General features: G+C 38.7%; 1 protein-coding gene across 2 annotated transcripts; it reads left to right on the top strand.

Moving 5' to 3' along the window:
• Nucleotides 1–1389: 1389 nt before the first annotated feature.
• On the top strand, nt 1390–9475 carry LOC137975550 (transcriptional regulator Myc-1-like). 2 transcript variants are annotated; one of them, XM_068822663.1, is made up of 3 exons: nt 1390–1532; nt 7367–7902; nt 8074–9475. In XM_068822663.1, the coding sequence occupies exons 2-3, from the start codon at nt 7368–7370 to the stop codon at nt 8535–8537; spliced, it is 999 nt and encodes a 332-aa protein (XP_068678764.1). In that variant the 5' UTR covers nt 1390–1532; nt 7367; the 3' UTR covers nt 8538–9475. The 2 variants fall into 2 exon arrangements, with proteins under 2 accessions (XP_068678764.1, XP_068678765.1); XM_068822664.1 differs by lacking the exon at nt 1390–1532 and adding an exon at nt 6909–7057.
• The last annotated feature ends 1909 nt before the right edge of the window (nt 9476–11384 follow it).

Below are 11384 nucleotides of genomic sequence, written 5' to 3'. Positions count from 1 at the left end.
TAATCCAATTTCCTTTAGGTTAATTCAAATTATGCCAACGAAAATGTGGAAAATCTTGTTACAGTTTTCCTGTCGGTTGAGTAAAGTGGTGAAGAATCGCTAAATTGGGTGAACCCATTACACTGATTTGGGGCGAAACTGAAAACCGGATGTTGTAGCCGGCGGATTAAACCACGACAACTTGTGTGTTTAAAAGATAACCTGACAATTGCCGGCTTGTCAAGCTAGGAATCATAATGTAGACGGTTTCGCTGAAAATGAAAATTCTTTACCCTAAGGAAACAAAGGCAGTTTCACTTAACCCCAAACAAAGCACTCTTTGTACAGTTTGTATTCGGTATAAGCACAGGTTTTCACTTTTTGATCCAATTGTGAAAGTAACCTCCAAAGCACCGACTGAATAAATGATAAAGCAATCAAATGGTTACTTGCGCTTTCACCTACTCTTTCAAAACACATCTTTACTTCGACCACTCCAATAAAGCAAACAGTTAAATTAAACGGCGAGAGCAATTCATTGCCATTAGAATAGAGTTGCTGTTCAGTTCCCATCCCTCTGGTATTCACTGGATCCAAATGACGTGTAAAAAGGTATCTGACAGAACACGATAATGAATTACCCCCAAGAACTTCGATTTCCTTTGGGTGTATTGAGGTGAAGCCGAGGCGACCGAAAATTCAGACTGGTTGTGGAAGGTCAAGATAGGGAGGAGATAAGAGGCCTTAAGCTGTACACTATTCATCTTGTCTGCAGCAGCTATCGCTGATGTCCTTTCTTTGACAGTTTGTCTAAGGATTCCAAGGTTTCTCGTTTAGTCAAAGAACTGAGTCAAAATACAATAGCTGTTATTCTTATGCAAAGAAGCAGCAGTTTAGACCTCGTTTAGTCACTCGTTTGAGGTATTTTAAAATAAAAAGGCTCTCACGGTGAGAAATGAAGACAACAAAAGACGACGTTTTGACAGGAGACCAATTTTCAGTGCTAGGAACCGGATATGCTAATATGTGACGTCAGCTTGGCCTTCTAACGTGATTAGTTTAGAAAAGTTTTAATGAAATATAATTGCGAGTTTTCTTGTGAGGAGTACGTGTGACAAAACCTTTCAGTTTGCTTCACCATTCAAGGGGTCTTTTGTTGTATTGTTATCACAGAAACCAAAATTAAAAGGAAAGTTGCACGGAAACAGGCCTTATCGTCTGCCTACGTGAACCTTGTCAAAAAAGCATCCCGCTGAAGGTTTGCATGCAATCATGTCACGTCTTATACACGGGAAACATTGGTCTCGGCGGATATTAGTACTGACCGCTAATGAAAGAAGAGTCCATTTACCTAAATCCCAAACAAACAGATGATTTAAAGTACCATAGCAAAAATTGTATTGATTGACAGCAACAATTATCCTTTCAGTTTTATTAATCGAGTGTACTGTCAATGGTTCGGTTTATTTGCTACACACTCACTCAATCGGTGCAAGTTTGCCGGCACGGATTTTTTAGAGAAGGATCACTTGGGTAATTTCCCAAACCGCAAGGTATGTTACATACTTTTGAAGTCGTTGCTTCTTGTCGAGAACGGTTAACACTTCTGATAATTGAAATCCTGTGCAAGAAGCATTTAAAACGATTTCATTGAGATTTCAACAGAAAAAGGCCAGGCGCTGTTTCGAGGGGGAATCTTTTGTACCAGCGCTCATTGAAGAATAGTTAATTTTGATTGTGTCTCTGATTATCCAAAGTAACTGCTTTATTTTTCTTGTTTATAAAATGAAGAAGATTCAGACCTTTCTCTAAAAGGAAAAAAATGAGAAGACAACGCCATCATTATGAACATAATTTGTAACAACAAAGAAAAGCTGTGACTAAAAAGTGATTCTTTCATGCATCAATATAACACAAGTATTAATTCAGGCAGCCGTGAAATAAGACCCTTATTGGATCATTAAAGAATGTGCTCACTTATTTCAAGCAGTGCCAGACGGAAAGGCTGGACTGATTAAGTGCAGGATTGAAAACTAACGGGTTAACTGCTGCAAGGGCGGGCACCGGTAGTGCCTTGGGATTAAATGGCATGAAACACTTGAACTACTACACAGTAATTTCAATAGAAATATAGCGATCTATGGATTAGCTGCAATATACAGTTATCTCAGATATTAACTTTCAGACGCAATTTTCTGGTACACTCACGCAAACCAAAATTTGTTTTCCAGTAAGTCCTGTCCTGACTTCGCAAAAAACTGTTAAAAATATTTCGCTTTTCTTTCTTTTGGCTGTCAAAAGGATACATGTAGCCGTCAAAAGTATCGGTCTAACAGGTCATATATGATTTTTTCTTTACGGGGCCAGAATTAATGCAATAACGTATTGTAATGAGTAGAATTAAAGCGAAGTGTTGATTCATTTTGCTGATGGTAGTTATAACAGTTGACGGCAATAGAACGTCGTTCCTAATTTCTCCATATTAACAGAGTTTTCTATCCGGTTCGTCGAACACAGTGGCTGGCGTAACTTGAAGGCGCGCGGGATCTCGTCTGGTGTCGGCGTTTCAGCGTTAACGCATGTCTGGCGGAAATGACACCCCCATCCCACCCCCGACGTTACTTAAAGTGTAGCGTATTTTAAGGTTAATCAGTGAAGCGCGGAATATCCCTGTATAGATATAATTGTCCATAAGATAAATATATAGCATTTTATGGCAGATTACCTGATTACAGTGGTTTCGATATTAGACTTTTGTCTTTGTTAATATGTAAAAAGAATTACAAAGCGAGTGACGCAATAGCAGGTAGCCATGATCAACCTAAGATTATCTGATAACAACGGGTGATGCAAAGAGCATTCGGATCTTCAAGTATGGTGCTCTCTTCTTCCGCTGATTAAAATTCCCACTCGAATCCATGAAGAGGTTTCAATTCAATTCGCCTTTCTTGGAAAGTTATGCTCGATTAACTGTCTTATCTGCGTGTGGCAGGAAAGCACACTCGAACAGTTTTCTTTTGAAGATTAATTCAGACGCAGAGTCTGTGACCTGTTTTTCAAACCGCTAAACATTTCGGCATCTCTAACCAGTCTTTTGAGTTTTTCCTAGGGGGCCTCTTCACAAAGATTGCCGACACGAAAGCAAAATCTTCATTAGACTTTTTAGGAACAATTCGCTGATATAATCAGTCGAGATATCATCCATCATGTTACTCATTAGTGACGATTGGTTGACAAAGAATGCCATCGCTTTCAAGTGATGGTAAATACGAGTTCATTGCTCCGGCACGGGACGCAGAGGTCAAGTTTTGATAAGGACCCGGTCGAAACTGTACTTGCACGCAACGAAAAAATGTGTTTTAGCGGAGGCAAATTTTAGAATTAGAAAATGTTCCCAATGATTCTCCTCGCGGAAAAGGCATTTCTGGGGCGTTAGTCCAGCAGAGTGGCTTGTAAACGGTGGAGATAATTTTTTGATTTATGACATGTTCATTGAAGTGCAATGAAGTGGGGCTATTCTTGTGCAATACGTATCATTCCAAGCCGGCTATGGTTGACAGCAAGGATTGTTTAACGAAAACATGAAATTTATCACTGCTATGAAGTATTTATGCAAGAAACTTAGACGGAATAGGAAACGGAAATTCTAAATACGGTAGACGCAAATGCCTGAAGTCACCGTGTGTTTATTTTGTGATAAAATTATCAAGCTGTTTATCCCGATGTGAAAATCTCTTCATCAACTGAATCTTCATTTGCTCTGTTAATCGAAGTTCCTATTGTGTGTTCGTTTGCCCGCGGTTAGGAGTGTGTACAAACGAGAGCTTTTTGCAACAAGAAATTAATCTGCATTTCCTGCGTGCAGTCAAAAGATTTCCCACTTCCTTTTAACATTCAAAATTGGACAAAAACCACACAAGAGAGTTCCTTGTTTAATACATAAGACTATGTTTTATTTGTTTCTCTGTAAAATTAAATCTTGGTTAAGCTCATATTTCCAGTCCACACAAGCTGTCAGAGGTAAAAACATATCCGTTTTATACAAAAGCATACTGAAGTTACATTTTAATACAGTGAAGCGGAAAATGAGAACATGTGCAGTTGAATTTCGTTTAGATGTTTGAGAATTTATCCAGTTCTTACATTTTGAAAAGGAGTTCCACAAGTTTTAAGTTTTTTATAAAAGGTTTTTTAAGTGTTAAGTTTTTATAATAACAACCTTGAATAAACATCTTCTTTCGTTTAAGTACACAGCAATAACACAACGTAAACGTTTCATTGTTGCATTAATAATGACACTGTATAATTTTAGGTGATTTTAAAGTAAAAGGATGCTAAGAGAACAATGGTTTTGATCACAGTATATTTTTTTACTGGATAGAGAATCTTGTTTCCCAGATATTACAGAGCATATATGGGTTAGCAATGGTGAAAAGCAGTATTTAGGAAGACTAAGCTTTGAATAAGATCACAGCCTCGAATGATTCGGAAAGCTTTTAGCAGACCGATAATTGCATGCAACGGGAAACTTCTGTCATGGGCGGTTTCGGTCTTTTTTGTTGACGATTGAAGTGTAAATACGAACAAGAGCTTATCACCATATCCCACCGCTGGGTGGGCTGTTCAAAGTCCAGTAAACCACAACAACTTATGTGTGCAACACTTACGTCACTCTCAATCGTTGCTTCAACTGACGCGGGGCCGGTGTAATTTTGGTTTCGTATGTTTGTTGAGATGATATCTTCTGAATTCTTTCCTCTGACCTTCTTGCACTTTTCTTTTCTATCACTTAAAAACGGCGCAAATTGACCTTTCGATGGAGTTCAGTTTATCTGTCACACATTTTCACAAGTTTCGCGGGAAACTGCTTTGGGTGGAATTTCCGGTGAACTGAAGCGAAAGAAAACGTGCGCATGCCTGGTGTTCGGCAACATTGCAAGAAGCAAAGGGGATGCGGCACAAGCAGAGCTTATTATACATGGAAGACTGCAAAAGTGATTCAGGAAACAATCTCTTAAATCCAGTTTACACCTATTGTTTTTTGTGCCTAATCTTCTTGTAACTGCAATGACCTGTGCCATCCGAAAAAGAAATACAGAAACTCGATGGATGTATTGAACTGACCATTTTTTGTGTAAGTAAAGACTTAAAGACTTAAAGACTGCTGTTAATATTCACCCCAAGAGATATGTTTTCGACCAGGTATATTCAATGCAAAGTTATAGCTCGGTTTTTCTAAACGGTTTGTTTATTCAAGCTAACAACTCATCTCTGCTAAATTTGTTCTGATATAGTAACTCTTAATAGAAATACCTGGAATTCCAAATCAGCAGTCTGCAAACGGGCGTAAATAGGTTTTTGCGGTTGCAAGAATAAGTTTCTGTAAAATATGAAAAAAAAAATGTCCAAATGTGTAAATCTCTTACATAAATTGAAAAGAATTTTCAATGAGATCTTGATAAGTGCCTCGCAATCAAACGCAGGCTGTTAAGCGTCTTAAGGACGTTCGCGCCAAAATCTTCCTACGGTGAGATTTTCTTCATTTCTCGCCTAGAGTTAGGTCATAAAGTACTTACTCCAAAAATGAAAAAAAAAATGGGGGTCACCGACTTTGTTTCGGAGAAAATGGCAGTGGAAAAATGCCTTAATTTCGAGAAATCGGTCATAATAGCGAGATGTAGGCTCATCCGCTCATGCATCGAAAATCATAAAAATAAATTGTTGGAGTGAAAGTTTCCATGCATAGGTTTTTAGGAGTGAGATTTTTAGATAATTGTATGCCGCTAGGGATGTGGTAAACAGTAGAGTTCATCCTCGACGAGCGTTTTCGTAAGCTCTATCCGTTGCAACCACTACTGGAATTCGATGGCATGAGGAAAGAAAATGTTAAAAAAAGATAACTTCTTACGGTGAGAATTTTTTCATTTCATCATATTTTGTAGATAGTAAGTAAAGTAAGTGATTCATGATTTAAAAAATAGGGGTCACCGATGATCTGAACGAGTAAAATCGATGTGATTTTGCAAAGCTCTTGGAAAAGTTCGTTTGTCACGCTTTTGCGTGACCTGTCGGGCAAGGACTGGAACCCAAGAAAAGATCGATCGTTGAAGAGATGAAAGGTTTTTACCGAAAAAAAAACCTTTCTCGAGCATAGCAACGAAGTTTTAAGCAGGGGTCATCTTCATTTGGTTGGTGTTTTGTATAATATCTCTCCATTGCAGTCATGCTCATCCTCTGGAGTGTATTTTTTTGTGAAATTCAATCGCTGATTGATAAAACCTCGCGAATATCAGTCGTGCAGTAGTCTACTTGACTTTCATAAATATTTTAAATCAATTTTGACTGATCACGATCTTCTCTGATCCAACGCTGTGCAAGACTTATCGTCCACGGTTTTTGCAAAGGTTTTAAAACCTCAACTTCACTAATGCTCGAAGTAATACGTGACATATTACAGTCGCGTTACCTGCGCAGTAACGTTGCGCACAAACAATTAGCGCGAACGTCCTTAAGGGATATTTTTACTATTTCTGGCATTGTTCTGCAAAGTTTTTTTGCCATTAGAAATCTTCCACATAAAGACAACCATTCTGAAAAAGGCTAATGCCCATTGTTTACGTTTGCCCAGGGGAGGCTATCTGTCCATTACACAAAAGACACAACATTGACCTCCAGTCAACTTAACTGAAATCCTGGAAGATACATTTGAAGCTGGATAAACCTGTTTGCCTAACAGCAGCAAATGAGGTTCAGTAATTTGGAAAGCGGAACAAATATTTTCAAAACAGCACATTGCAAAACATTAAAACTCACGCATGCAGCATTCTTCGGCATTAGTTATCACGTGTAGACACGATGTTGTTATGGCAACACTAATTAGCTACGGTTTCTGATTGGTCTAACTTGTTGGTAATGTATTCATTGGAAGGTTCGCAGGAGAATTGAAATTTGCTTCTTCGAGTACGCCCCGTTCTTTTCTTCAGCCGCAGAAATTCGGGCTAGTTGCTGTAGGAATACCTCCAGAGGAAGCCTACAGGCGCTTGAACTGCAGAATTGCAGTCTCCCTGAATTTCATCAGGTAAAGTGGCGAGTAGAGCCTTTGATTGAGGCTTTAAATTTTTGAGCTGTGTCAGGACGCGTATTTCATTCATTCAATACTTCGTCAGCATTTTACTAAAAATGTAATTACCGATTTAAATGGCTCGCGGCGAAAATGAGAAAATCATGTTACCCACTTTATAACAAGCAAACATATAGAATCGTCAACAATGTTTGGCGAAAAAAGAGACTAAACAACTTTTGAAATCGTTGACTCCTGAGCCGAAAATCGGTTTCGTAGTAAGTTCAAGTTATAGTTGTGAGCTCATTTCCGTTCATTTTATTGCAGAATGGCTGTTCAAGTCGAATGCTTTTGCAAATCATTTGCTCTGGAAAACGACTCGGAGGCTACGTACTTCTTTCATTTGGAGAAAGACGAAGTGGAAAGCGAAGCATACGGCATAGCACCAGTTCCAACACATGATATTTGGAAAAAGTTCGAACTTCTTCCAACTCCTCCGCGATCTCCATCCCGATCACCGCGACATTCTCCAGTCGGCTTCGCCGACACTTTGCAGATTGTGTCAGAAAATTTGGATAACTGTTCAGCTGCACATTTAGCCACGGTTGAAATTTCTCTGAGCAGTTTAAAGTCGAAGCTCATTCAAGACTGTATGTGGAATGCTTCTAACTATGAAAAAAAGTCGTCGGAGTTGAGAGTTATGCCAACACCAAATGCTGAAGACCTTTTCGAGACACCTTGTTCAACTCCACCTCCCGTCGAATATGTCAGTTCTGATTGTGTGGATCCTTCAACAGTGTTTCCCTATCCAGTCAACGAATCACATCAGAACTTGTGTGTAACTCATTCTTCGAGCGATTCAGGTGAGATACTCGTTCCATGTTCAATTTTAAATTGCACACAAATATTTTCCGAAAACAATGGTTTCCTGAGTTCATTTATAGATAATCGGTAAGCTTAAATTTTGTAGAACTTTGTAATTTTTAAAGTATCCTATATTAGCTGCTTATACTCCTATTTGCTTTTGAATGTAGAAGAGGAAATAGACGTAGTGAGCATCGAGAAACCGAAACGAAAGCGCCCTCCACAAGTCACGGACGAGCCACCTACAAAACGTTTAAAACCAGTAGCTGTGAGACCGAAAGCTGTTGTATCGGCCCAAAGTCCCTCGAAAGAAAGTAAAAAAGATCTTAAACGGCAAAATAGTACAACGTCTGATGAGGATGGCGAAACAAGCAAAAGAGCAACTCACAATGTTCTAGAACGGAAACGAAGGAATGATCTCAAGACCAGCTTTCACGTTTTGCGAGAAGAAGTTCCCGAACTTAAAGACAACGAACGAGCCGCAAAAGTCACCATCTTGCGGAAAGCAAAAGATTGTGTAGATAAACTGAAAAAGGACGAAACAAGGTTACTCGCGGAACTAAATAAAGAACAGCAGAGGAACGAAGAACTTTTAGACCGTCTATATGCTCTCGGACAACCAAAGCGAAAATAAGTTGGTTTGCACTGATACATCGCTTTGTTTGACTCGTCTACAACTCGAAAGCTCCGAGATTAGGATTGTATATAAATTTGTTTAAATATCAACCGTAAAATGATTTCTTTAATTTTTTCCGAAGAAAGTAGATTCCAGTATTGGCTTTGATAGTGTGTGGTTACCAATTTTCGTTGTTTGCTTGCTTGCTTCTGGTGTGTAAAAATTGAATTCATTCAAAGTGAAGATGATACATTTGTGCGTTGTCTCAACGCGAGGTAATTCTCGGTCGCCAAATAATGAAAGAAGGTACGATTCTTCCTCCTTGTAAGTGATACCTGCCCAAAGATTAATATGTTTTTGCTTGACACGATCTATTTTTGACAGGATTGTTTAATGAATGGATATATATTTGCATATAATGCACGAATGCGCGGGAAAAATCGGATAGATTTCCATAAATTAACGTCATGCTTGTAGAGTTTGTAATCCAGAGAAACTTAAGTTTTGCTTTAATACTAACAGAGAAAGGGGCGTTAGGCATGTTATGCTGATAAAGATTTAAAAGAGTTCTGAATACTGTTTTTACTGTGTAAAACACTGGTTGGCCGTATTCGGCTTTTGCTGATATTTGAACAAATTAAGTTTAGAAATTTGATATACACCGTTTCGGAAATAAGACTTCGATATTGTAGAGTATTGTTTGTACTTGATTATAGTGGAAACCCTTTTGCGATAGATGGTCATAGATGTTTCTCGCCAACTAGCCTGTGATATTTTACACATTGTTCAGGTTTATGGTGTGATTTTATAACGCAAGGTTAACCAGCGTTGATTTCTGTAACATATTTGAGAGTTGACTCGCTTTTGATGCATGGAAAGAAATTGTGTAAACATTTCTTCGCTTGGCAAGCAAACAAATATTAAAAGCTCGGGAGTTTAGAATTGTTACATGTAAATGCCGTTTTGTAAACTGAATTGAATTCGACAGACGCCACTCCGTGTTTAACAAAGCGAACCATGTTGTGCTCTTAGAGTGGGGTACCAAGGTTTAATATAAACACGTCTCGCAAATGTCATCGTTGGAAAACTTTTTCCCTAACATTTTCTTAGCAGCCGAGCGGGTATTTTTGTAATGATACAGCCGTTCACAAACCCGGGAGCAACAATCATTTAATGTTTCTGAGAAGTAGTTATTGAATGTCTAAGATGGAGTCGCCTCGAGATTTCTTATTGTACCTCGTCGAAACTGATAAGAAATCTGGAGGATAAGGCGCAATTTTTTAGCTCAAGATCGTGGATGCAATCTACGTGAAAATATTTTAATCGAGGTGACAGCGATACAAAATAAGGTCAAATTGTTGGGTCAAGTACGAATGGGGAATGAGATAATTATCCGCTTGCAAACAGTCCGTGGGAAAAAAACGACAGATGACCAAGGAAATGTGAATGCATTCCTTTACACTGACTTATTTCCGGTTTTCTAAGAATATCCCTTATCAATGACGTTGTCTATACTGTATTTAGATCCAGTTGGTTTATGGAGGTTTACATTTTCCGCGCGATCTGTACGTAGTTTTGATTTTTCTTTGATCCTCTCCAAATTATTCACCCGGGTTTCCGGGTATGGTCAAGGGCTGAAAGATCTCTTTCACCATTATAAGAAATTGATTTCTCCTACAATGGATGTATTGGACTGCAGGTCAACAGGAAAAAAAAAGGACGCGAGGATCATGGGTGGTATTTTTTCCGCTGTGGCTAAAACGTTGCTTGTTTACGGTTGGGTTTCAATTGCAGCATTATTATTATGTGGAAAATCGATCGTCCTGTTGCAAATATCAAAAGGACAACCATTGTTCTTGTTTCACAAAGTGAAAGTGTCCTCGAAAAGCCAACAGTTTGTGATGACGGAATAGTTTGTGTGACATGTAACGCAGTCTTTCATTCATTAATGTAGTGTATTTCTTCCATTTTTCTTCAAATCGTGCTAGAGATAAGTGACACTAAAAGTTTTCTTCCAATGGAAATTCATTTGATGCCTTTTTTTTTCTCAATCCGCTTTTTGGTTGAAAGGTTGAGGGTGATGAATGCGCTTTTGTGCTGGCCTACTTGCCAGTATGGAACTAATTTATCAGGAAGCGTTGAAACCGCAAACGTGTTTGGGAAGATTGTAGACAGCCACGCTTCATGTGGTTCTTTGTTTTAACTCGCATTTTTCAGAAACCGAAGCCGAAATAAGACGCCATTGCAAATGATGTGTTTCTTTCTCACTACCCAGCAGTGCGTAATCATCAAAAGAAAAAGGGATCAAAACTGCATTTTCTTCATCATCCATTGAACATTTAAATTATTTTGATGGCATGTTGATTAAATACAGCTAAAATACCTTAGTAGCGTGTACATTGTTATCATGGGTACAATCTCTCATAGTTTGAAGGAGATACGTAGCCAATTTCTTTTCTTTTTGGTCATGGAGTCATTCATTTTATATTGCGATGAACGCTACCGCCATATCGGTTTTAGTGACTCCTTAGATGCAGTAAATTATTATTTCCCCATTGGCTTAAAATAGACGTTGAGAAAAAGCTTGATGCACGATAAAACGTAGTTGTTCGGTAAATATTGTTTCTTACTTTCCAGGGGAGCTGATTACTCTAAGGGCGTATCAAGGCCGCAAATACCGCTTCGCATCCCACCCTTGCAAAGGTCTAAGTTGCGCATGTCATTACAGCTGTTTTGAGGCTCAGCAAAAATCTTATCGTCGACGTAGTCAGGAAGGTTGCGAATCACGAACGTCCGACCCTTCTGCGCATTCTTAGAAATTGCAAAGACTACATTAGACTTGCCACAAGTCGACCTTACGAAAAT

Source organism: Montipora foliosa, chromosome 11, assembly GCF_036669935.1.
Source record: "Montipora foliosa isolate CH-2021 chromosome 11, ASM3666993v2, whole genome shotgun sequence".
Classification (NCBI taxonomy): Eukaryota; Metazoa; Cnidaria; class Anthozoa; order Scleractinia; family Acroporidae; genus Montipora; species Montipora foliosa.
This window is presented reverse-complemented; position numbering and strand designations above follow the sequence as displayed.

Coding starts and splice junctions, on each gene's coding strand:
- LOC137975550 (XM_068822663.1), top strand. CDS start 7,368: ATGGCTGTTCAAGTCGAATGCTTTTGCAAATCATTTGCTCTGGAAAAC. Junction 7,903..8,073: donor TCATTCTTCGAGCGATTCAG/GTGAGATACTCG, acceptor TTTTGAATGTAG/AAGAGGAAATAGACGTAGTG.